The sequence below is a fragment of the Polistes canadensis genome, unplaced genomic scaffold (genome assembly GCF_001313835.1).
Source record: "Polistes canadensis isolate GaletaPanama2010 unplaced genomic scaffold, ASM131383v1 scaffold_79, whole genome shotgun sequence".
NCBI classification, from domain to species: Eukaryota; Metazoa; Arthropoda; class Insecta; order Hymenoptera; family Vespidae; genus Polistes; species Polistes canadensis.
This window is the reverse complement of record NW_014569626.1, coordinates 375,680-402,079: the sequence shown is the minus strand read 5'-3', so window position 1 is coordinate 402,079 and position 26,400 is coordinate 375,680. Positions and strand designations below refer to the sequence as shown.

Here is a 26,400-nt window from a genome sequence, read left to right as displayed (position 1 = left end):
ATGTTCTGTGACACTGTTCTATATTCGCATTCGAAGGAAAGCGAAGGTACTCATTCACCATTTGATTTTGTAAATCTTTCTTTTTTAGCATGTAAGATCTGTCAGATGTTCTTCGAATATATTCGATCTCATCGAGAGCATCGAATGTTGGTGCAAGCATGGAATCACGAATTCTAGCATACTCTTTCTTTTCCTCGATTTCCTCGATATTTTTAACATTAGCATTAAGTTTCCTTTGACGTTCCTGAATAAAAAGACCCCAGGAATGATATCGTTGCGTCATTAGAGACATAATTTGACCATCCATTCCTAATGGTGTTACACCAAGTTGAGCTAAATATTTGCTAATCTCGACCCAAGTTTGTCCAATTTTTAATCGAAAGTAAAGATTAATGCTAGACATTGTGATCTAATACAAAAATGATTATAATTACGATCCTTCGATAGAAATTATTATTTTTTATTATTTTACCTGATCTTCGATAGGTAAAGCATCGAATAGAATCTTGTAATGATTTTTAGCCATCTCGTATTTTTCTCCATACCTTTCGATAATCTGACAAATAGCATAAACCTTAGATCTAGCCGAACCAATCATGTCGATCAATGTAGGACTAACATTGTACGTAAGTTTGCTGTGATAAGTGTCAAACCATTGTTTGACACCCATCTGCGGTAACTCAGGATCTACACAAATGAACAATTGTTAATAAAAATGTATTAGTTTGTCAATGATCGATCGATCATTGAAATTGCACCTTCAACTGTGCCATCTGATCGTCTCTTCACGCCAATTTCTTTCTCTTCTTCTCTCCAAATCTTTGTTAACAAAGACATAAATCCCTTATTTTTGTCCATACCACGCCAAGTGCATAAAAAGTGACCACAAAATATATTTTCACAAATGTCTGATAGCAGACCAAGAAACAAACATCTCACAGGAGCTGAAGTAACTTCGATCACGTCGATTATGGTGTAAACTGTTCCCTTATCGACAAAATTCTTCACGTGTATTGGACATGGTACTATGGAGCCCCAAATATAAGAACCAATTGCTAGTAATAGACTATCATTCATTATTTTTATCTCATTTTTATTCGTAATATTTATTTGATTTAACTTTTGTTAAATCCTACCGTTGGTCTACGTGAAAATCATCGTTTTTTCGATAATAGAAACATCTATCTAACAATTTTCTTATGATTATTATATTTTGGTTTCCGTATAAAAGTCGTAGCTCTGATTCTTTTCGAATTAATTCGTCTGCAGCGATGAGAATGATTGTCATAATCCTTTGATGTTCCATTGTTAATGTATTCATGTGTAAAATACGATCGATAAGATCTAGGAAAAAGTGTTAGAATATTTTTCAGAGTTGCTATTATTTTCTTTGGTATAATATTAAAAATTTGGACACTCACTGAGCAGAGTTAGAATTACTTCTTGTTCACGAAAATCTTTTAACATGACAGGATTCTTGGAAAGAACGATGGAACATATTGCTTTGGTACAATTCATCGTATTTTTCGAATCAAATTCATTCGAGTTCGCGCACCATTTCAAGATTGAAATCAATCTGAAAAGTTCACTTGAAATGAATTAGTATATATGTCCAATTAAAATGTTAAATGTTGAATTACTTTTGAGTTCCATCATTGTTAACAAATTCATCCGACATTTTTGGTGCCAGTACGGTCAAAGTAAATATCGCGTGTTCAAAAAGATGCCAGAATTGAGATGGACTCCAAATAGATTTTGAATTCAAATCAATGAAACGAAGTATTAATGGCAAAACATCTTGCTCGATCATGATCTAAAGAAATCAATTTATTTCTAATATTTTTTTTCTCTCCCAGTAATATTTTTACAATCGTATTAAAGAAAATGATTTACGGGGATAGAGGCATTGATCTCAGTTAAATCATAAACTATCAATAAAAGTATTTTGAAAAATACGAGATTCTCTTTGCTAGCAAGAAATTTGATATCCTTAGACCAGACACGAATTTGTCCAGAAAGACAACCATTGAAAAATGATAGAACATCGTTAGCTATACCACTGCTGATGATGATATAACGTGGAAAAATTTGAAGTATCAGAAGAATAAGCAACGCCATTTCGTTTCGAAGTTTTGCATTCAATTTACAATTCTGACTTTTGTCAACTTGTTTTTTAAATGCATAACGAAGACCCCTGAAATTAAAGATAGAAATTTTACTTGCAATTTTATCGCGTTGGTGTACATAAAAAGGATAAAGAAAGAAAGGGGGGATGATACCACATAGCGCATTGTGTTGGAGGACCAAGATCCTTGAGACCAACTGGTGCTTCTTTGGGAGGTAAAATAGATCTCGTCAGGGTCCATAAGATATTCATTATCAAAGACATTGTATCGTCTGAGTACTCGTCTCCTTCGAAAGGCTCATCTGGTGGGGATTTACAAAACACTTGGGTCGAGTAAGAAAGGTCCATTCTAATCAGCAGGGGATTCAGGATACCTGCTTCCAACATCTTGTGACCTAAGTTTGTAAAAAGTCAGTTCGCAATTAGCTTCTAGTCATTGTTTCTTTTGAAAACTTCAATTAATTTTTATCGACGATTTTTTATATTGTAAAATTTCGTATTAAGAATGATTCCAGACTATGTTCCTTCAAGTTGTGCACATATTTTTTGATTTACGTAGATTAAAAATAAATTAAGACTTTATACTAGATTGTATCCCATAAGTTTCTTCCTTTTTATTGATGAAACTTCAATAGAGGATATTTGTTAATATATATTGAAACCTATACTGAACGTAATATATTGAAACCTTACTTTTGTATAGGAAAATAATGAGGGCGAAACATCGAAGATTTACTTACAAGAAACACAGGATACGGAAGATAATAAGAAGACCAACTCCAAGATGTTAGAATATGCTTCCGGCGAGGAAGTATATTTGAATATTTCGGTTACCCTAAAGGACAGATTCGATCTTTCCATAGCAGTACGACAAAGTTCAGCGTTGACGACGGAAGAATCAGCCGGCGCAGTCCTGATTAATAAAGAACGAAGGGCTTCGTGCACTTTAAGGAGCTCTTGTTCGTTAGGTAAGATTGTTAGTAGATAGCCAAATAATGTAAAATATTGTTCCATTATGTCTAAACAAACGAGACTCTGATAGGTGCTTTCCAAAAGAGGTGGACGATTAGAAAACTCTAGCATCCGATCGAGATGTGAATGATAATCTTCAACGCTATTTGCATTCGTTGCTAAGAATTCTAATACTTTGATTACCTTCGGTAAATGTTTTACCATCTAATTAAAATAATAGGAAAGGGATAATTAAAGAAGGTAAAAATACAACGCAGATTATCGTATATTCATGTATAATTATAACTTATTAATTAATTTTAAATTTCATGTGTTGAAAGGATACGTAAGCCCGATCGCTGAGATATTCCTGATAATCGTACAACAGTCTAGAGATTCGTGATACATCATTTTGAGTTACCGGATCGGATATCAGTTCGTGCAATTTATTTACAACGTAATCCACGTCTATTTCTCGACATTTTTTATTGCCAAATTTGGTGCTATCAGGACAGGGACAATCGATAGTTTTTCGAGAAGAAATGATCTTCCTTTCATCCTGATATTTCTTCTCCTCCATCAAACAGAATCGTTCAGGTAAATGCAGGAGTTACAAATACTGATAATAATAATAAAAAGAATATTATTTGAGAGGCTAACAGCTAAAAGTCAAATCAAGTCAAGTCAATGCTTTTATTTCTATTAGCATCGAAACAAAAGAAAGCCAAGTGCACTTCTCAACAGCCATTGAAATCGGCAGGAGAGAAAAAAATAGCAGGTGGCGCAACGAACAAAATAGGACCTATGTACTCTTGTTGCTCTTGAAAGGAAGAGTATAGTATAGTTGTATATACAAAATCATGCTCTCCTCGTCTCCGTAGAACACATTTGCATTCAGAACGAAACGCTTACTCCTCGCACGAGACGGTCAGGAATTTCAAACGCGTCCCGTTCGATCTTCTTTCCTTTCCTCTCTCTCTCTCTCTTATCTTTCATGAATTTCTCATGATTTATTGTTATTCATTTTCCCAGTAATGATGGTGCTTCCTTGATTAACGTAATTATCGACGCGCGGTTTTTTAAAGAAAAATTCACTGGATCTTAGTGCAGATATTATTCATTGAAATATATGTTCGTATCAATAAATTAAATATATTTCGATGCATCTCATATGTTTTTTAATAATACGTTCATTAACTTAGATAGCAAAGGGTTAAATATTTAGATTGAAACTACTTTCTAAAGAATATTATTCGTTTAATAGATCACACATTCTCGTTTCTAACGTTAGAAAGTTAATGATTTTTCATTGCAAAAAAGATTATAATTGATAGTTGTCTTCTATCCTGGTGGTATTGACTAAGTTCTTCATTTTGCAGGATCATCGTATAACCGCTAGACGGCTCCACCTTTACTTGCTCCCCGTATAGCAATGGTTCTCTTGAACATTGCACGTATAGTAGAGAGGTGGTTCGCCTTCAGCAACGTTGAGAGCACCTGGAGGACGCGCGTGTGCCTCGTGCAAGAGACAGTCGAGACGTTAGTACGATCGCGACGCTGTCGTTGGCACAGCCGGCTAATAAAGTGAGTGTGTTTCCTTTTATTTTTTACATTTTTTTAAAAGGACTCGTGCATCCTTGCAAACAGGAGTTCATCGTTCTTTTAAAAAAGTCTCATTTTAACTATAAGAGAAGAGAGTGAAATAATTCATTTGTTTCTTTTCCCCCTTTCCCATTGTCTAAAAAGGTGATCAAAGAAATTAAAGGAAAAATCTTAGAGTGTTTGAAGAAAAGAAGATCTCTTTCTCTCTCTCTTTCTCTTTCTCTTCCTCTCTCTGTCTTTCTGAGGAAAAAAAAAACAAGAAAACAATGTTAGTTTGCGAACCGGTTCTGAGTGAACTCCTCGTACACGTGAATAAAAGGGGTAGAACGTAGCTTCTCTCTTTCTCCGTCACACATACTACATACGTACGCCGAGTATTCAAATTGATTGATCTTTCATGAGTCCTTGGAGTGAAAGTGTGTCTGGATTTTGAAATCGACACTGTGGACGAGCTACTCGAAATATGAAGGATTTAGCAACGGATGACCTTGACGGACCGGTGAGTGACCTTTTTCAACGTCCTCTTTTACTCTTCTTTAATACGTTTTCTTGAACATTATCAGCGTCCCTTTTTCCTCGTCCTTGTACGGTATCTATACCAAAGTAGGGAAAGATTTGTTAGATCTTTACGCTCGCACGCGGCTAAGTTATGCCTATGTTTCCTTCCTTCCTTCCTTTGGATTATACTTGACTTTTCTTTTTCTTCAGAGTTCATTCCAAAAGTTCCCACGAGAAAGACAGGACGCGACTTGCGTGAAATGAAATAAAGAATGAAAGAGGAACATAGAGTTCTAGATGATAATATCGTTTTATTATAACGATTCTCATTTTGATTAAGTTTTCTTTATAATTATTTCTAGTCATTTAAATCGTTGAGAATATTATAATCATCCTGTTTTGTTTTAAATATTTTCTATTGGTTTACATCATGTAGAGACGTTTTCTTCTCTTATGTTATTCCAATTCGACGTCCTCTCTTGGGAGTAACGACTTCTCGAGTGGTCTCAACGCCGACGCTAGTCTCAATCCTCTTCTCTCAACATTTTTATCACTCGAGGGTAGACTTGGAAAATTGATCACGAGCTTGGTAAAAACGTGAGAGAAAACTCATCAATTTTTTATCACTTTTTTCTTGTTGTAAATCTTTCCTATTTCTTATTGATCTCATAAATGATAGTAATTATTTATATTAAAAGGTGCAAAAAGGATCGATCGTAGACTCGTCAGAGTTCTTTTCATCATCATCATCATCATCATCATCATCATCATCATCATCATCATTATTATTATCGTTGTCCATTCATTCTTTGAAAGATACGAAGTATGCTCGAGCATGGACATAGAAATTGCGTCGGTCGATACTCGCAGGAGCAACCAACCACCCACCATTCGTTTATATAAAAGTGGGGGGTGAAATCGAGGGCGAAGAAAATAAAAGAGAACCCGAGGAAGACCGAGAAATACCGATGAGAAGTTCAATAGACTCGAGACCCTTACATGATGGTTCTTTATTTCTTTCTTTTTTTATTTATTTCTTTTTCTCCTCCCCATTTTTGTCCACTCTAATTACTACTCCAATTAGACGTTGCTTATAATCAAAGCTTTCCAACGAAATATCAAGAATCATCTAGAAAACATTTTCTTTTGTTAAAACAATAATTATTACATTACCTAAAAGAAAATTGTTGTAACAATTTGCAGTATAGAGAAAATACCAACATTGATTTTTCTTTTTTTTTTTTCATTTATTTTTAAATTAACAAACAAAAATATAAGAGATTTATTTTTGTTCGTCTATCCCCTCTCTTTCCGACTGGTTAGAAAGATTGATGTATGTAGTAAAAGGGAGAGTAGGAGGGGTTGAAGGAAGACAAGTAGGGGTTGACTCGCCACGCGTTCATTCGCAGCACCAAGCGAATCAATATTTGGAGGGTAGGCGTCCCGACGTGCACCGTCGAAGCTACAGCTTGTGAGTCACTCACCCCTGGCCAGAGAAAAGGGAGAAGAATGACTTCTCTATTCTCTTGTTTCTTTTTTTTCTTTTTTTCTTTTTTGTTCTTCCTTCTTACCCTCCTTTCTTCTCTTCATTCTACTCGAGCTCGATGCGTTCATAAGCGTCACGCGCATACGTTCGAAACTCGAAGGTACTCTTTCGTGGTGAAGCGTAAACCGCTTCAATTCTCGACTCAATTGTTTTCTCTCTCTCTCTCTTTCTCTCTTCTCTTTTTCGTTTCTATTCACTTTTCCTCCCTCGTTAAAAAAGAAAAAAGAGGAGAAGAGTCGTCCCATCGATCGACCCCTAAAAGAGAGGGTAGATTTGTGTTAAGTAAATTCATTTTCCATTTGTATTTCTATTTGTATTAATACAAATTACTCTCTCGGATAATTATTATTTAAAATTATGAAAAGGGAAATGGCTTGTCTGTCGATTTCACGACGTCTTATAAGATCTGCACAAGCCTGCCATTTATAAATTATTGCGAGATCTGCGATAAGTAGGAAGGATAGTTGCTGAACACGGATGCTTGAAAGATGAAGTAATTGAATAAAATAAAATAAGAATATGTATACATGTGCTGGTCTGGCAACATATTGACAGATGAAGATAAGAGTTAACGTGTAATACGATTTTTGTTTATTTCTTTTGTTCGTTTTCACATATATGTTCGATAACTTGATTTATCATTAACTATTGCACAGTTGTCATAATTATTAATCATCAGTTATGGTTGATATTTGATTTTTTTCGATACCGAGTTAGGGAATTTTGATGATTTCACTCGAAGAGGTGTAGAGTTTAATTAAGATATTACGAATTTTCGGATTCCCTGGTTAAGACTCGTAACGATGAAACGTTAATTTACGAGCTTTAAAGGCGTCCCTCGTATGCGTATAACCATGAAATGTATGCATCTAAGTAAACCCGTTTGAGAAAGAGAAAGAGAGGAAAAAAAAAGGAGGAAAAAGAGAGAGAAGATGGAGTCTCTCTCGGTGGGAACAGGTTCCATAAAATTGAACGTTCTTCCGTGAAACCTTTATCCGCGGCAGGCATCTCGTCCATGGTACAGTTGCGACTGATACGGTGTACAGAATGCACACGAGTGCTTTTCAAGTTTCCTTTACAACAAGGAGCATCATTGAACCCTTTGCAAACGTCGTTGAATCCTCGTTGAATCACTTGCTAAAACAATCTATCCAGATCTCATTTATTTATTCAATTTATTTATTTCAAACAAATCCCCTCTCGTATGGATTTTATAATTATCCCTTTCAATTACTTCGTAAATTACACTGTTATTTCATATTTTTATATTGTATATGTTCGTTGATTAATTCTATCCGAGATTAATTGTCTTATTTATTTATTTCTAATAGGTAAAACTGTTAAGAGAGAGGAAAAAAACGAGAGACACATTAGAATTCAAGAAGCCGTTCGATTGCTAAAATGAAATCGAAGAAGAAATAAAAGGAGAGGATAGAAAAAAAAAGGAGGGACAGATATTCGTTAATATCCGTCAGTTTAATTCGATTACCGAAGCCTTATTATTCGGATTACGATGGAATTCAAAAGGGAATTTATTTCTTCTTAGGTCGAGAGACTTTAATCTGTGTGTAGCATATGTTCTATTTGCTCGTTAAAGTCTCTCTATCTTTCTTTCTTTAAGTATTTATATTCAATGTATTAAATTCCTCTTTAGTTAAATATTTTCTTTTTTTTTTCAAATATATATATAGAAGAATTTCAAACGTTCAAAGTTCAATTTAAAATATCGACGTCAATGATAGATAGCAAATAGTTTTTATACTAATTTAAGTTAAAAAGACCGTGTGATTTATTATGACCACTTAGATTTGATTCTAATCTCTTGAAAGAAATTCATAAGAAATAAAGAAAAAGAAGGAGGAAAACCGTTGATTCGCTAGGGTAAAACAGATTTAATGGTCTGATGAGTTTATTTACTCGTTTACTTCACCGTTGGACGCTACGAGCAATTAACGATAAATTGATAAAAGATTATAATGAAATACCATATTTATTCTAACATTTTTTTGTTATCATTGATAGAAAATGTAATATCATCTTGTCTTCAGAGTATATTCTTTAGATATTTTTCTATATAGAAAATACGTTCTTAGGTATAATATCCACAAGTTTTTTATATTTTTCATCTCTTCCTGTAACTCACCGTTAAGGAAGCTACAGTCTGTACTATTGCGTTCCACCTAACGGTTTATATTGTGATCGGACAACGAGCCTTTTCTAACAACTTGGAAATTTGCCTAGAAAAATATGTTCTTTCATTCGTATATATATTAGCATGAGACATCATTCATGGGAAAAGATTTACGGTAATAGCAACAACAACAGTCTTTTAATTCGTAGGATTGTCATCAATCATTTATACGTTCGTTTTAATTAAAATAACAAATAGATAAAAAATATATTAACCCATTACACTTTCGAAAATGATCTCGAGTTTTTGATATAGCTTATGTTAGATATTAAATTGAAATTTGGATAAGAATAAAAATATTTGGCATATTGTAATAGAAGGAGAGAGAGAGAGATAGAAAAAAAACGAGGTTTCATCGTACTCGTAATCATGCAAATGTTCTTCGTCTTGTTCTTCTTCTTCTTCCTTCTTCTTCTTCTTGTTCTTGTTCTTCTTCCTCTTGGCAAGGTGCACGCCTATATCTTTTCGACTTTGATTGTCGTGGCCTTGAGGAAGAAGAGGAGAACCGCGTACACCGGTTATTGTAATAGCTATGCGTAGCCGTCCCTCGCGTGTTCGAGGCAGATGAACGAACAAAAAAGGACGAGGGTTGAAACATAAAAGAAAAAGGAAGAAGAGGAGGAGAAGGCCGACGACGTCCAGACATTACCCAAAACTTCCCTTCCGGCGAATCTACCATGGCGTGCATAGTTTCATTTTTTTTGTATCTTTTTCTTTACCAAGAAGCTTTCAACGTTTCTCCCTAATTTTTGGATCGATTCTTTGTTATCCTAAAATCTTTCTTCTAATCCACCTGGCAACGTTTTAGGAAATAATAAATAGCGTTCATATTTGTATGATAAAAATACACCACTATAGTGATATTTCTTTAGATTATTACTAAGACATTGAGACAATCGTGGATGCGTTATTGCGTGACTGGCAAGATTTCTATAGTCTTCTTGGTTGTTGAATAGCATTAGAGAAAGTAAGAATTATATTAAAGTCTATTATCAATTCGTTGATCTGTGACAAGTGTATTTCTAGCAAGGATTGCCAGATAATTTATTTTCAAACTCCTTCGTATAAGAGAACGAAATTGTTTCTAGTCTAAAAATCACGAGGAATTATTTGTTTTACAATTTAATTTAGAAACAACAGATTAATAGATTAAAATCTAATCCCCTTTCGAAAAATTGGATAGAATAGTTTACTTACTACTTTTCTTTATAAGTTTGTAAAAGAAAAAGTAGAGATCTAATTGATAAATGATGATATTTATGACAACGGTCGATTGGTAACAAGTTACGGGTCAGTTAATACCATTAAAACGTATCCACGCGTTCTAAGAATGAAGTTTACAAAGGTACGTGTTAGGTAATTAGCTTTTACGGCCGTTTGAACTAATTCAAAATCGATTGGACGTAGTCGTTCGAGTTCGAGGAAACCATAGTCAATCGGAATAAAGAGAGAAAAGAGGATGACACCTACGTCTTCAAGTAAAAAAGGGTCAAATTCTCGAAGGGACCTTTTAGGACTCGCAGACTAAGGGTCGAATTGTAAGCTTGATCATCTTCTTCCAAGTCGTTTCGTATGACAAGTATTCGTGATTCTAGACTCATTTTTATGGTTTTATCTATACAGAAAAAAGAAGCCCAATATTATTCGACTAATAGTTAACTAATTTATTTTATTCCTTTTAAAGAAATGTTTCTTTGATTTTAATTCCATAATTATACGCTTTCTCTTTCTCTCTCTATATATATATATATATGATAGCTATTAAAAAAAGATAGATAATTTATTCTTTAGAGAAGAGGCCCTTTTTCGAACAAGGCTACAATCTTCGAAAAGAAAAGAAAAAAAAACAGCAGGCAAAGAGTTAGTCTCGTTGGTTCTTGTTCAGACAACGCAACAACTTTCGAAAGGTTCCTTCGAGATAATTGCTTGGACCGGATTCCACTTGGTATTAAACCATCCTCAGCTTAATTAATAGTTTCACGGGCAGTATAGCGTCAATATATTATAGCATTCTTCGAAATTTTCTTTCGATCATTGAGAAGAATTTGGGAATACTTGTTGGCACCCGTATGACGACAAATATTCGCGTTAAAAATCATTGTTAAGTTATTCAATGTGTAACATCATCTTTCTATATATAACACTATTGCAATTAAACATTGTACTATAAATAGTATAGATAAACGTGTAATCTAAAATACGATCGATAGGAATTAGGATCAATTATGTGTGTTGTAGATGCACGTCGTGTAAAATAACGCGAGAGAATCGACAGAGATAGTGGTGTTGTAGCGGCCGTGAAGAAGAGAAACGAGATGAGACGGCCCTTTACGATTTTCCCTCCCCCCTTCCTCTCCCTCTCCCTGTTTCTCTCTCTTTCCCTTTCCCCCTTTCTTCGTTGGACTCGTCCTTTGGTATATCTTTTTCATTCGTATCTCTCGTTTTGTTCGATCGAGGTAGAGTGCTCCTCGGTCATGTTAGTCTATCGTCTTCTACCTGTTCTCAAGTTGAAAACGTAGGGATTGGTTGGTGCTGGTGGTACATCGGCCATTGGGATTGGAGAGAACCGGATCGTTTATACCCTCCGGGCGAGGTGCATCCAGAACAGACGCGGTCAACTAGCCGAGTGCGAGAATCTTCTTCTTAGGGGACGAATGAGCGTACCCAACCGGACAATAAGATGAACATAAGATGAAAAAACCGACTCGAGTGACTGCTCCTACCGTCCTCGATTCTATTTGCTCGCTCTGTTTGATTATTTTATAGAAACTTTGATCTAGTAGTAGTAGTAGTAGTATTAGTAGTAGTAGTAGTAGTAGATTCTCTTTCTTTATTTCATTTATTTTCTAATAACAGCAGATATGATCTTTGTAGGTAAAGATAATAGTTCATTTTATTTAGATTAGATCCATTTATTAGAAAATTGTTTTGTTGATTGTTATATTGATTTTCTTTTTTAATGGAAATAAAGTAATTTATGTTGGAATAAAGATAGTTAAATAAAAATTGCGTTTCTCTTGGCCCTGTTAGAAGAGGTACTTTGAAAGGTGCAGAGAACTGTAAAACGGAAGCACGTATTCCCACGTTTTTCCTTGGCGGAATCACGTTCTGGGGCGGGTTAAATACTCTCTGTAAAAGAGCAAAGGGGGAAAGATATGACTTGCACGTCGAGAAATTTCTCTGGATAGTTCGGATTAATGAATTTAACGTGATTCTTTCTAGAGGATAAAAGTATGTGGCTTTGGAATTAGGTGAACGGCTTTTCTTGATCTCTCCTATTACATTGGAGACTCGTAACGTGATACCGTAATATTCTGAAATCTGAGAATATCAGAAAAGAATGAACGATATCTATTCTATGTTCAACAACTTCGATGACAATTTTATTCTGTCCTTCGAAAATTTATTCTCTTGATAACTTTCGTCGAGGGGGGAAAATACAAGAAAATATCGTACTCGCATTAGCCTATCTTGATCTCGTGCGAATTTAAAGATGCACCGATTGTTCTGCAAAAGCTGTTGCTCGTAGTTCCTTATTAGGAGTATTAATTAGTAAATTGCAAGGACGTAGTAGGAACGGTTGAAACTATTAAAACGATGGTAGGATACGATATCCGTGCGTGTAAACTTGTATATTCTCACGATTTATATATATATATATAAATGCATACTTTGCAGATTTTCTATACGATCGATTCAAATACATTTTTATCCGTAAAAATGTTCTTCTTACAGTTTGATATAATATGATGCAATGGTATTGTTAAAGAAAGTGAAGAAAAATAATCAATATTTGTTGGAATTATAGATAGTACAAGATGGCAGTACGTTGAACCCGGAAGAAGAAAGAAGAACGTAGGCGAGGATGGGACGGCGGACACCTGGATGAAGATACAAGGTGAAGGCTAGCTTGGTAGAAGTATTAAGAGGGTGTAATGGCAACCTGGAAATGGATTCTGCCTGTGTGTCTGGCGACACTATGGCCACTCGTGGAAGGTTACCTAGCTGTACTATCCTCGAGTACGCCAGTTGGTACTATTGTTTTCGAGGCAGGAGTACCGCAGTTAGGTGGTCGTCGAAAGTACGAAGTTTCCGACGAACGTACAGCATGGTTCGCAAGGAAACTTCTCAAGGTTCATCCACATACTGGTCGAGTGACGTTGGCTAAGCAATTGAGTTGCGAGGGTCTTCAATATCCTCGAATTTTTACCTTCTACGTGGACTCCACGAGTTCGAGATTAGGCAGACCAACCATCGATTATTATAGTTTGCCATTGAGAATATTGATAACTGGTTGTGGGGAAGAAAATCGAGATCTTGCTGCTACCAGAGGATGGATGGCAGAGACCTTGGCCTCTTATGCTATGCCAACTACGGACAGGTAATCGTTCGTTTACTCGTTTTATATTCAATTCGATCTCTCTTTTTAATAAAATAAATGAACCTACAGGTTCATCGAAGTCTGTTTGAGAACCTCGCAACTCGTCGCAGCTCTTAGGGATTTCCTACCACAGACTGCACTGAAAGAATGCGAGACCAGATGGGGTGGTGTCGCGGATCCTCGTTTTTTAATCGAAGGAGCAGGCGGTGATTTAGTCTCGGCCTCAGAACAGTGTCTGGTAGATCCCTTATGGAAGATTTCTGTGTCTATGTATTTGAGGTGTGCTGCGGAGTCTCATTTAGCGGATGCGGAACATCGTTTGAAGATCGTATTCCATCATCAACAACTCGACGATACCGATCTTGGTAGGAGAGTTAGAAGAGAGTTACAAAATCAATCGCCGTATTTCGAGCAGCACCTCTACGTCGCAGCGATCGAAGAAGAAAAGGAACCAGGTACTTACGTGACGTCTCTTCGTGCTAGAGATCCCGAAGGTGGTACAGTACGATATTCCATGAGTCCTATCTTGGATTCTCGTTCTCAAACATTATTGGTACTAGACCCAGTTACTGGCAGAGTAACCACACGTGTTAGATTGGATAGAGAAAACGTCGATGTTCATTACTTCCGAGTATTGGCTGTGGACGACTCGTTTCCACCAAGGACAGGTACCACGACTCTTCAAGTGAACGTATTAGATGCGAACGATCATGCTCCCAGCTTCGAGTGGCCAGAATACGATGCATCGGTTAGAGAAGGTGTATCAGTTGGTTCGACTGTCGCTATAGTAAAAGCAACCGATCAGGATACCGGCAGAAACGCCGAAGTCGAATACTCGATCGTCTCGACAAGCGGCGATGATACAACTGTTCACGCTGAAGATACCTCGACCTTTAGAATCGATCCACGTTCTGGAGTAGTTACTACGAGGATGCCACTCGACAGAGAGAAAACCGAGATCTACACTGTGATACTTTGTGTTTCCGACTTGGCAACCCCACCGTCGATACGTAAAACCTCGAATGCCACTCTGATCGTTCGTGTTCTCGACGACAATGACAATTACCCTCAGTTCACTGAGCGTACATTTTCTGTATCATTACCAGAGGATCTAGATTATACTTCGAATCCGATCGTGGCTAGGATAAGAGCAACAGATGCAGATGCGGGCAATAATGCTGCTGTGAGATACGCAATAATCGGTGGTAACACGCAGAATCCTTTTTCCATCGATAATATGAGTGGGGATGTTATTCTCGTGAAGCCTTTGGATTACGAATCAATGAGGAGTTATAAAATCGTCATAAGAGCTCAAGACGGTGGAACACCACCGAGATCAAACACTACTCAACTCTTGGTTCACGTAAAAGACGTCAATGACAATGCACCCAGATTTTACACCAGTCATTTCCAAGATACAGTTGCTGAGAACGTTCCAATTGGTTATTCAGTACTCAAAGTACAGGCTTACGATGCTGATGAAGGTGTTAATGCACAGATTAAATACGTCATAGCTTCTCGTGACTTCTCCGGCGCATCTACGGAAAATTTTCCCATCACTGTTAATCCCGACACCGGTTGGATCTATACTACTAAACAATTGGATCGTGAATTATTTTCTAGGTAATTATTTTGATCTTGTAGCATCGTAGTAGGGGCTTGGATTGTTCTTATAAAATTGATTTTTTAATTTCCACAGGTATCAATTCACGGTAATCGCTTCAGATTCAGGCGAGGAACCAAAATCCGCAAGTGCCACTGTCATTCTAACAGTTTCTGATGTAAACGACAACGATCCTTACTTCGATCCAAAAAATTATGACGCTGTAGTGTCGGAAGATGATCCACCAGGCACTCCTGTGACATCTGTTACCGCAACAGATCCTGACGAAGATGCAAAGATACATTATGAGATAACTGCAGGCAATACAAGAGGTCGATTTTCGATAGCATTTCAGAACGGACGCGGCTTGATTACAGTGGCTCAACCTTTAGATTACAAACAGGAGAAAAGATTCGTATTGACTGTAACAGCTTCTGACAGTGGTGGAAGAACCGACACTGCTCTGGTCTACGTGAACGTTTCCGATGCAAATAATTTCTCACCAGTTTTTGAAAATGCTCCCTATTCGGTCTCGGTGTTTGAAGATGCACCAATTGGTACGACCGTTTTGGTGGTCAGTGCCACCGATTCCGACGTTGGTAAAAATGCTCAAGTTACTTACAGTCTTGGAACAGACGGAGGTGAACAAGAAGCAGCAGAGTTTACGATCAATGCGCAGACCGGTGCCATTACTACAACTCGAACACTTGATCGTGAAAAAGTTCCAGGCTACGTGTTAACTGTAACGGCTAGAGATGGTGGTGTTCCACCTCTATCTGATACTACAGACATCGAGATATCAGTCACCGACGTTAACGACAATGCGCCAGTGTTCAAAGCTCCTCAATACCAAGGTTCGATACCCGAAGATGTTCTGCTTGGCACGAGTGTGCTCGAAGTCTCTGCTACCGATGAAGATATAGATCTCAATGGCAGGGTAAGATTGTTCGTCTTTATACACACGTAATAAATATCTGTTCTATATTTTAAAATTATATTAATTTGAATTTACCTTAGGTAAGATACGCGTTAGAAGATAACGGAGACGATGCCTTCACGATAGACCCAACCACAGGAATAATAAGAACTTCCAAATCATTAGATCGAGAATCCGTAGCAAGGTACACTCTGAAAGCTGTAGCTGCTGATAGAGGTTCACCATCGTTATCTTCGGTGGTACCAGTCATCGTAAAGATCGAGGACGTCAATGATTCCCCTCCAGCATTTGAAAACGATAAAATCATACTTTACATCGCAGAAAATTCTCCAGTAGGTTCGACCGTGGGCGAGATTTACGCCCACGATCCTGACGAAGGACCCAATGCTGTTGTCACGTATTCTGTTATCGGTGGTGAGGATTCCAAAAGTTTTGCATTGAATGTTAGACCAGGTGGTGATCGTGCAGAACTGGTTACTCTTGAAGAGCTTGATTACGAATCACCAAAGAAGAAATTCGAGTTAGTTGTTCGAGCAGCTTCCTCACCTTTACGATCGGATGCTTTAGTGCAAATTATGGTAACAGATGTCAACGACAATGCACCAGTACTGAAAGATTTTCAAATAATTTTCAATAACTTCAAAGATTTTTTCCCGACCTCTCCAATTGGCAAGATACCGGCTGTAGATGCCGACGTTACCGATAAATTGCTTTACAGTATTCTCGCTGGTAACAATGCCAATCTGATAGATTTGAATAAGATGACAGGCGAAATCCGTCTCTCTCCACAATTAAATACAAATGTACCACGAGTTGCTACGATGGAGGTATCTGTAACTGATGGTGTCAATGAAGCAAAGGCTACCATGACTCTATCAGTACGATTAATCACAGACGAGATGCTCTTGAATTCGATAACAGTCAGACTCGATGATATGACGGTCGAAGCTTTCCTTAGTCCGCTGTTAGGATATTTTTTAGATGGTCTTGCTGCCATTATACCTTGTCCCAGAGAAAACATCTTTTTATTTAGCATTCAGGAGGATGCAAATGTGCAAGGGAAGATATTGAACGTCAGTTTCTCGGCTCGTAAAGTCGAACCAGGTACATCCGAAGAGTTTTACAGTCCGCAATTTCTTCAAGAACGAGTTTATTTAAATCGAGGAATTCTGGCGAGGCTTGCAACTGTCACAGTATTACCCTTCGACGATAATCTTTGCGTAAGGGAACCTTGTCTCAATTTCGAAGAGTGTTTAACTGTATTAAAATTCGGGAATGCTTCTGGTTTCGCTAGCAGCGATACAGTACTCTTTCGACCAATTTATCCAGTTACCACATTCGCGTGCAAATGTGCTAAAGGTTTTACTGGTAGCAGAGAAGCATACTTGTGTGATACAGAAGTGAATTTGTGTTATTCCAATCCCTGCCAGAACGGTGGGACATGTTATCGAAGAGAAGGCGGATACGCTTGTTCTTGTCCATCAGATTATATTGGAGAAAATTGTCAAATTTCATTGGAAAAAAATGCTTGCGAACCAGGCATCTGTAAAGGTGGTTCACAGTGCACCATTAAGAACACAGGAGGATTTACTTGCGAAGGATGTCCGGTAAGAGCTTTAGAAAATGTCACTCCCTTGTGCGAACTGAAAGCTCGTAGTTTTGGACCAGCAACATTTCTTACATTCGCCTCGTTAAAACAACGCCACAGACTTCACGTGAGACTGAGATTTGCCACGGAATCATCCGACGGTCTGCTTCTTTACAATGGTCGTTACAACGAAAAACATGACTTCGTGGCCTTGGAGATAATCGAAACGCACGTACAATTTAGTTTCTCGCTTGGGGATGAGATTACTAGAGCATCGGCTGAAATTCCTGGAGGTGTATCCGACGGACAATGGCACGAAGTCGAAGTATCTTACATTAACAAGACAGTAACAATTTCTTTGGACAATTGTGATGTTGCTTTGGCATTAGAACACGGCGAAAGATTAGGTCCGAAATGGGCTTGTGCCGGAAGAAGCGAGCAAGTACTCGAAGATCGTTGCAGTCTTATCACCGAGACATGTCATCGATTTTTAGATTTAACAGGACCTTTACAATTAGGTGGTTTACCTGCCATTCCTTCCAATTTTCCAGTTAGAACGAAAGACTTTGTTGGGTGTATCAGTGATCTTTACATCGATCACGTATTTGTCGATCTTAACTCTTTCGTCGCAGACAACGGTACTAACGCTGGTTGTCCAGAAAAGAATGCATTTTGCTCATCTCTTCCTTGCAAAAACAACGGCGAGTGTCGCGAAGTCTGGGACGGTTTTATTTGCGAGTGTATAGAAAATTTCGCTGGCCCAACATGCGAAGAAGAAGTTGGGAAACCATGGAAATTTCACGGCGATGGTTTGTTGAATTTCAATCCACTTCTCAGACCGATTCAACTACCGTGGCTGACGGCACTCAGTTTAAGGACAAGAGCGAAACATGCGTTCGTTATGGCAGTACAAATTGGACAAAATAGTTCGGTTCTGTTGGAGATTCGCGATGGTAAACTGGTTGCTTCGTTGGATGGCACAGACATCATTAGAACTTGGAATAATATTGCTGATGGCGAATGGCACAGGCTCGAAATACTTTGGCAGAGTGGTCACGTTTCTCTCGACATGGATTATCGCGATAAACCTTTGACTTCAGTCTTACCCGCGAAATTGCAAGGACTCTACGTGGGCAGAATTTTAGTTGGTGGTCCAGATCAATCAATAAATACTGATTTACCATTCTACGATGGTTGTCTACAAGATCTTAGAATCGGTACAAACCAAAGTGTATTGCAACGACCGACCGTTCAAGAGAACGTCGAAACTGGCTGCATATCCGAAGCAGTCTGCAGCATAGACTGTCCCGAAGCATCGATTTGTATGACGAAATGGCAAGCAAGTGAATGCGTTTGCGCAGCTGGTAGAGTTGGACGCAATTGCGAACTTGTTTGCGATTTAAATCCTTGTAACAATACTGGTACTTGCATCGAGGATAAAGAATTTCACAAAGGATACAAGTACGTTAATTTTCATTGAATTTTCACATAGTTTTAAACACATATATATTTTTAATTAATACTTTATTTAATTATATTTAATTTTATATAGGTGCGATTGTAATTCGCCGGAATACTCTGGAGATTATTGCGAGATAAAAGCTGATCAACCTTGTCCAGCAACATGGTGGGGATCGCCAGTTTGTGGACCATGTCATTGTGACGAGTCTAAAGGCTACGATCCAGCTTGTAATAAAACAACTGGCGAATGTTATTGTAAAGAGAATCATTATCAACCACCGGGTCAAAAGGAATGCATTCCCTGTGGATGTTACGCGATTGGAAGTTTCGGGCCACGTTGCGATACAGAAACTGGCCAGTGTCGTTGTCGTGTTGGTGTTATCGGTCGATCTTGTACAGCTTGTCCAAATCCATATGCAGAAGTAACTTTACAAGGCTGCGAGGTGATCTATGATGGTTGTCCAAGGTCTTATGCAGAAGGTTTATGGTGGCCTAGGACTAAATTTGGAATGACAGCTATCGAGGATTGTCCCGATACAGCGGAAGGAAAAACCTCGAGATCTTGCGATGATAAACTTGGGGGATGGCAACCACCCGATCTTTTCAATTGCACATCAAAAGCTTTCGTTGAACAGAGACATCAATTAGCTGCTTTAGAGGCTGAAGATCTTATGTTGAATACGTATGTAGCTGTGAAATTAGCCAAGGACGTACATGATGCTGCCAACATGACGAAAAACATGTACGGTGCCGATTTACTCGTTGCTGAATCTCTACTAATCGCATTGCTTCGTTACGAGGAGAGTCTCATTGGTCTTAATTTAACTCACAGTCAAGACAAAGATTACGTGGCTAATCTCGCTGGTATAGCTAGTGCAATTTTACAGAAGAAATATATCGAAAATTGGATGAGAATCGAATCCCTCAACGGCGACAATCCCGACAAGATTCTAAACGCAATGGCCAAATACTTGAACACTTTGACTTCGTCTCAGCATGATACTTTTACCAGTCCCTTCGAAGTGGTTGATCGTAATATAGTTCTTGGATTGGATATAGTAACTTCCGAAAGTCTTTTCGGTTTCGAAGCATCAGAATACAAAGAGGATCCTTCGATGTCCACTGCAAGACCATCAGAAGCTGATCGAAAAGTTGTTTTACCCGATACTTCAACCTTTCTAAGTTCAATTACACACTTCGGGCCATCGATAAGTTTTCCAAAGTACAACAATTACATGGCAGATCCAAAGAGATTCGACACCCATTCCAAAATACAAGTACCTTTGAATATACTGGGTATTAAACCATTGGTTCAGGGAGAATTGAATGTGAAAAATAGTTTAAACAATCAAAAAGCTGTATTGAGTTACGTGCAATATAAAGAATTAGGCTCCCTTCTACCTCAACGATTCGATGATTCGGTGGCTGTTAGATGGGGTGTTGAAGTATCGGTAGGATCACCTGTGATGACTGTATCTGTGTTAGTACCGTCCAAAAATGGTTACGAATCGATGACTGGAATTCCATTGCAATCGCCAGTTCAAGTAAGACTGTGGCTTAGCGAAAACGATGATTTTAAGACGAGAACCAATCCACAGTGTGTTCATTGGAGTACTGCAAGAGGGTAAGTAAAGTCAATAGTGTTTGATTCGTTTGAATATGAGAAGGTATTTCATTTTATATTCATTCTGTACAACACACAGAACCGGAGAATGGAGTCGAATGGGATGTACAACGGAAGTGGAGGACAATAGCTTATCCTATGGTTCGATCGTCAATTGTTCTTGCCTACAGTTGTCGACTTTCGCTGTGTTAACGGATGTACTCGATCTCGAATACGTGCCTGAACCGTCCCTGTTAGAGGATGTTACAAGTTACAGTGCTTTCATGCTCGCCCTACCACTTTTACTTTCAGCTCTGCTCATTTTAGCTTTGATACGTGGCACAGGAACAAATTCAAACAGCATACACAAAAATCTCGTCCTCTGCGTGTTCCTCGGCGAAACGTTGTACCTGATTGCTTTGAAAGCAAGAAGTCCATTGGTCACCAATGAATTTCCATGTAAATTAACAGCTATTGGTTTGCATTACGCTTGGCTAAGTACTTTTGCTTGGACTTTGGTCGATTCTATTCATCTTTATCGAATGCTCACTGAAATGAGGGACGTCAATCATGGACAGATGAGATTTTATTATACAATGGGTTATGGCATGCCTGCAGTTATCGTTGGTTTGACTATCGGTGTCAGGGCGGATCAATACGGAAATTTCTACTTGTAAGAATTGATGCTTGAATTATTTATATATATATATATATATACAATTATTAATTAATCACATTCGCAGAAATATTATTTATTATATTAATTTACAGTTGTTGGCTGTCGATATACGAAACAGTAATTTGGTCTTTGATAGGACCAGTTTGCGTAGCAGTGTTCGTTAACTTTTGTATTCTTGTAATGTCCATAAGAGCAGCGTTTACATTGAAAGAACACATTATGGGTTTTGGTAACTTGAGAACGTTACTTTGGTTATCCGTTGCATCATTGCCCTTGCTTGGTTCCATTTGGACTTTGGCAGTGTTGAACGCTTCCGAAACGTCACCGACTTTATCGTATTTGCTCAGTGTTGCAATTGTCGTTCACGCTGCGTTCAGTTTAATTGGATATTGTTTCATCAATGGAAGAGTTAGAAGGAACCTGTACCTGAGTCTTTTGAGATGTATTGGGAAAAAGGCACCTTTATTGGAAGGCAGCATGGGCAATGGAAGCAGCAGTCAAAATGTTAATGGTCATTCGGTGAGTTTCTTACGCTAATTAACATCTTAATCACATCAATATTTAAATTACTAACATATGTATTGAACGAGAATCGTTTGATAATTCGCAGAGATCGGCATTAGCTTACTCGTCGACGTATAGTGGGGCCGAATCAGTTTGTAGAAGAGTTCACGTTGGCGTATCGACAAGTAGTACGACTTCTCGAAGTACAAATAAAACTGGTTCTAGTCCTTACCGCAGTGATACACATTTGAGACACACGTCAACATCAACCAGCAATTACAATAGCGATCGAGACCCTTACATGTCGTCCAGGAGTCAACGATCGGTTGTACATCCTCGGCAAGGTATGTAAATTGTCTTTTACATATCTTACTTTGTTAAACGATCATTATTCAATTATATAAATTAATTATATAGAGTCGAGTGAATCGAGAAATCCACGGAGAGATTCTGAATCCGATTCCGACGGTTCTCAAGCCGAAGGCGGTGGTAGAAGTTTAGATCTTGCTAGTTCGCACAGTTCTGATGAAGACGACGTTACTTCGAGATCTCACAGGAACATGGGTGTTTCGGCTCAACAACCAGTAGCTCACAGCTATCTTCCAAACATACACAGTAATCCTGCCGAACACTTGAACATACTTTGTTCTAATGCTGAATTATTCCCTAATATAAAACCGATTTATGCACCGAGATGGAGTTCCCAACTACCGGAAGCCTATCTTTCATCCAATGGTACAAAATTTATTCCAATATAAATTTTCGGTAATATAATAATATAAAATAATAATTGAACGCGATCTTTAACTCGTTTTTGTCAGTGATGGACGTGCGAGGGAGTCAATGGTCAGGTGGTACAATGTCAGATAACGAGATGGCCTCCAACAAAACGTCCAGTCCAAATCCTTTACCATATCCTGAGATGAGTTCACCGCAAAAGAGTCAATTAGACGAAAATTATTCTGAAGGGGAAGAAAAGATACATCACGTTGGTGAAAAGTATCTTTTCCCGTATACTGCCGAAGAGGATCATACGATATCACCAACACCGTACATGTTATCGATGTCTTCACGAATTCTCGCTTCGAGCATGAGCCATCATTCTCAGAATTCTAATCACGAGAACATGAGTGGTTCGGAGAGGTACGGTAGCTTGAAGAGAGGTCAAAGTTTGCATGGATCTCAACACGACAATATGAGTGGTTCCGAAAGGTACGGAAGTTTGAAAAGAGGCAAGATCACTCCAACTGTATTGGAGGATGCACCAGAATTTATTCTACCGATGAGTGGTAGGATATTGTCCAGCTCGTTGACGCACGATCTTCAACATAGCAACGAATTGGCGGCTCTGAGACAGCAGCAGCAACAACAGCAATACGAGCAGACGATCACTGAGACTGAGTGAGTACAAATTAATTCGATTAGATAGTAAAAAATATAATATTGTTCTAAGTGATGTTCAATCCTGATGCAATTCTAACATGGAAAGATTCAGAAGTAGAAATAATCCAAAATTTTACATACTTCTGATCCAAAGTATTCCTTGGTTTAACCAATAATATCATTTTCATCGTTCTCTAATTTTCCCATTAATATTTTTCATTGCAAAAGATGGTGCTGGGACGTTTTAATCTAATCTTCTATTTTTCTTCTATTATTCATGCTTGCCCTGGCAAATGAAACGATCAGCGAGGAGGTAAGCATGCATTCCCCCACGATATTCCTACTCACGTTGGAATCCACTCAAAGATCCTAACTGAATATAAATTTGTTATAGTTTGTATTAAAATAGAATGACTTAATTTAGTAACTATTTTGTTGTGTTACAGGAAGGATACTAACGCGGAAACGTCTGTATGATCGCCATCGCGACGTTCTGTCGCGTATACAAAAAAATATCGTACAAATTAAAAAAAGAATTAGAGATTAGAATTCGAAATGGCTTCGATCGATCATTTCCATCGCTCGAATAATGAAATTATGACAAAATCATTGGAAGGAGGAGGAGGAGAAGGAGGAGGAGAAGGATAAATAAATTCGAACGATTGAAATAAAAATCGTAAGCCATCGGATGTAGATCGATAAGTTTTAAGAAAGAAGAGGCCATGACTGTACTTATAAACTTAGCCATATTTTAATTAGCACGTATGTGTGAGTGCCTGTTGATACGCTTGTTATATTTCAATTCGAGTGGATTTAGAGCTCCAACTTTGCGAGTACGTGGCATCCAGCGTCCGTTTTAATACAAATTTATATTAAATTACATTTAAAAAAAAGATTAACAAAATCAAAGGATAATTGAGAAATGGTCGGACGCTCGATGAGAAACTGATCTCTAGCTCATTTTATCATTAGTGTACTTAGCATCATACTGCCCCCCCCCCCGTCGTAATTTAATTTCTTCATTGAATATTCGTGCAATGTATACATTTTACTTCCTCTTTCTCTTTCTCTTTCTCTCTCTCTCTTTTCTATTTCAATCTCTACCATTTAGATTCTATTATATATACGTTGTAGGCATTTACAATCTTCTTTTCTAACATGCCATGAGAGATAACGTAAGTCGAATCGCATCGCATCGCATTGCATCGCATCGTACAAAACTGCGCCGCGTTTTTCGTACTTTTGTATATATTTATATGGAAAGAAAAAAAGAAAAAAAAACGAAAAAGAAGAAACAGTATGTGCAAAAGAAAATATAATTTATATACCCTCGTCTACGACGAATGATAATCCTTTTGCCTTCTGACTTCTTAATGGCGATTATTATCTCTCTCGATAATAAAAAAAAAAAAAAGAAAAAAAAAATGATTAAAAAATTCGCGACATAAAAGCTCGAATATTTATATACTAGTCGATGATCGTTATTGATAAAAATGACTTTTTATTCCTTATTGAAAATATAAATAAATTACAAAATATAGCTAGGTTAATACTCGGAAGAACGTTGTCTTTAAAATAAAGTCCAATGCACCGTTTGTTCCAGTGTTTTAGTTCATTATCGATCTTGGCTCGGTGTTACTATTGTTTCTTTTATATTTTATTTTATAATTTTCTTTTTCTTTTTATTATTTTTGCATGGCACACAGATTATCATCATCAAGTAAAGATAATCATAGATAAATAATAGCCTTAATCGATATTTACCGCACTAGAACACGGTGCATTTGCTAAGGTACGTTTTTATACGCAGGTGGGTATAATCCATTTCGTATGTTGTTACGCCATAGAAGATTTCATTTAGATTACATTAGACAATAGACTCATCCTTAAATACTATCTGCATATGTATATTTCCAATGTTGTGCAAATGATTTGTCAAACAAATCCTTCGATCTTTCTTTCTTTCCTTTTTTTTTTTATTTTTCAATATTTTTTTCTCCCCATTTTCCTTGCATTTTTTTTTTTTCGTAATCATCATGTCATTTCCATCGTCATTACCAATCATGGAATCGTCGGAATCATTTTTTTTTTTTTGTAATTATACTTAATCTTAACAACGAACTATTCAAGATATCGGATTTGCCGGACTATGGCACTTACACATTATTATTATTATTATTATTATTATTATTATTATTATTATTATTATTATTATTATTATTATTATTATTATTATTATTATTATTATTAATATTAATATTAATATTATTATATAATGATATTATGACTAATCGCTAAAGACTAGGAGATTTTTCATTGCTACACAGTACTCTCTGTGTCCGATGCCACGGACAGGGTCTGCATTTTTGGTACGGAGTAATTCTCCGTGTGTCCATGGTAACCACCTGATCGGTTCGACATCCTTTCCAAAGTTGATGGCGCGGATGGGATGTCTTGATGAGCTTTGGGAGGAATCGGTGGAGGACTTACCTATAATTTACATTTAAAATATTAATCTGATCTCAATCATATACTAAATTTTGAATTTTGAATTTTACCTCCTGAACAGAAAGTGAATTTGAATTCTGGAATGTACCACTAGGGAAACTACAAGTAGAAATATTGAGAGAATTGATCATAGACGGTGGCGAAATGTTCATTATATCGTTACACCTTGTGCGTGGTTCAGAATCCTCGTAACTGAGATTATTTAGATTAGTTAAGTGAGACTGGAAGTCTAATAAACTAGTCGTTGAGATTCCGCTGTCTCGAAGATCGTTCGGTTCATTTTGTGTTTCTGAATCATCATCAGTACTCCATTCCGTATTACGTTTGTATGCCAATCGTTTTGGTGGTGCAGGAGGTATGACAGTGTTGGTATTGTTGTCTCTTTTATCAGGAGCTGAAATATTAACTAGAATTTATTATTTTATTCAACAGGAGAGTTTTCTTTTCTTCTTCTTCTTTTTCGAGGAAGGGAACTTACTGCAACCTCTGGGTGGCAACGGTGGTGCTGATTCTGGGCCAGGTTCACTCCAAGAACTTCTCAAACCGCTTTGATCTACCCCGTCAGTTGGAGTTGGCAAAGAATGCCTTAATGGTAATTTCGGGCTTAACGGTTTACTTAGAGTTCTTTGATGAGTTGGTCTAGGTGGGGTTGTCCCATAACCCACAGATCTTGGTCTTACTTCTCTTTGTGGAATAGGTGGTGGTGCACCATCGACTCTAGAATAAAATCTTTCGTCTTCCGGTAGACCATCGCTCTCAGCATGAGACATTCTCGAACCTACGTTTTCCAAAGTTGCTGGCCGTTGTTTCTCGCTGATAGGTAAGGGTGGCAATGGTGAA

The 26,400-nt window shown here is 37.5% G+C and overlaps 3 protein-coding genes across 7 annotated transcripts in view; 1 reads left to right on the top strand and 2 right to left on the bottom strand.

The window, feature by feature from the left end:
• Positions 1-1,464: 1,464 nt before the first annotated feature.
• Positions 1,465-13,822, bottom strand: LOC106786638. Of its 3 annotated transcripts, none has more exons than XM_014748247.1 (5): positions 3,423-3,950; positions 2,866-3,301; positions 2,280-2,520; positions 2,058-2,194; positions 1,465-1,576 (listed from the first exon to the last, which is right to left on the bottom strand). In XM_014748247.1, the coding sequence occupies exons 1-5, from the start codon at positions 3,654-3,656 to the stop codon at positions 1,572-1,574; spliced, it is 1,053 nt and encodes a 350-aa protein (XP_014603733.1). In that variant the 5' UTR covers positions 3,657-3,950; the 3' UTR covers positions 1,465-1,571. The 3 variants fall into 3 exon arrangements, with proteins under 3 accessions (XP_014603733.1, XP_014603732.1, XP_014603731.1); XM_014748246.1 differs by lacking the exon at positions 1,465-1,576 and adding an exon at positions 13,758-13,822 and having other exon boundaries at positions 1,788-2,194; positions 3,423-3,695; XM_014748245.1 differs by lacking the exon at positions 1,465-1,576 and having other exon boundaries at positions 1,788-2,194.
• Positions 5,090-26,073, top strand: LOC106786634 (protocadherin-like wing polarity protein stan). 2 transcript variants are annotated; one of them, XM_014748236.1, is made up of 14 exons: positions 5,095-5,177; positions 8,054-13,294; positions 13,364-14,917; positions 14,994-15,834; positions 15,915-18,883; positions 18,975-20,507; positions 20,587-21,159; positions 21,258-21,684; positions 21,776-22,013; positions 22,087-22,404; positions 22,491-23,070; positions 23,359-23,365; positions 23,499-23,728; positions 25,993-26,073. In XM_014748236.1, the coding sequence occupies exons 2-13, from the start codon at positions 12,849-12,851 to the stop codon at positions 23,508-23,510; spliced, it is 9,498 nt and encodes a 3,165-aa protein (XP_014603722.1). In that variant the 5' UTR covers positions 5,095-5,177; positions 8,054-12,848; the 3' UTR covers positions 23,511-23,728; positions 25,993-26,073. The 2 variants fall into 2 exon arrangements, with proteins under 2 accessions (XP_014603720.1, XP_014603722.1); XM_014748234.1 differs by lacking the exons at positions 23,359-23,365; positions 25,993-26,073 and having other exon boundaries at positions 5,090-5,177; positions 12,722-13,294; positions 23,499-23,606.
• The window catches only part of LOC106786635 (dedicator of cytokinesis protein 3), a 37,115-nt gene continuing 35,667 nt past the window's right edge, over positions 24,953-26,400 (bottom strand). For both annotated transcript variants that reach the window (XM_014748237.1, XM_014748238.1), the window contains 3 exons: positions 26,039-26,400; positions 25,611-25,954; positions 24,953-25,542 (listed from right to left, as the gene is read on the bottom strand). In XM_014748237.1, the coding sequence (XP_014603723.1) occupies positions 25,372-25,542; positions 25,611-25,954; positions 26,039-26,400 (877 nt within the window). In that variant the 3' untranslated portion in view covers positions 24,953-25,371. The remainder of the gene's footprint in view (positions 25,543-25,610; positions 25,955-26,038) is intronic.

What these genes read in the sequence shown, in the direction of transcription:
- LOC106786634 (XM_014748234.1), top strand. Translation starts at nt 12,849, where the DNA reads ATGGCAACCTGGAAATGGATTCTGCCTGTGTGTCTGGCGACACTATGG. An exon ending in GAATTTCACAAAGGATACAA is followed by an intron (nt 18,884 to 18,974) that starts GTACGTTAATTT and finishes AATTTTATATAG; the next exon opens with GTGCGATTGTAATTCGCCGG. An exon ending in GGTTGTACATCCTCGGCAAG is followed by an intron (nt 22,014 to 22,086) that starts GTATGTAAATTG and finishes TTAATTATATAG; the next exon opens with AGTCGAGTGAATCGAGAAAT.
- LOC106786638 (XM_014748246.1), bottom strand. Translation starts at nt 3,656, where the DNA reads ATGGAGGAGAAGAAATATCAGGATGAAAGGAAGATCATTTCTTCTCGA. An exon ending in TTCCGTATCCTGTGTTTCTT is followed by an intron (nt 2,521 to 2,865) that starts GTAAGTAAATCT and finishes TTACAAACTTAG; the next exon opens with GTCACAAGATGTTGGAAGCA. An exon ending in CCAACACAATGCGCTATGTG is followed by an intron (nt 2,195 to 2,279) that starts GTATCATCCCCC and finishes CTTTAATTTCAG; the next exon opens with GGGTCTTCGTTATGCATTTA.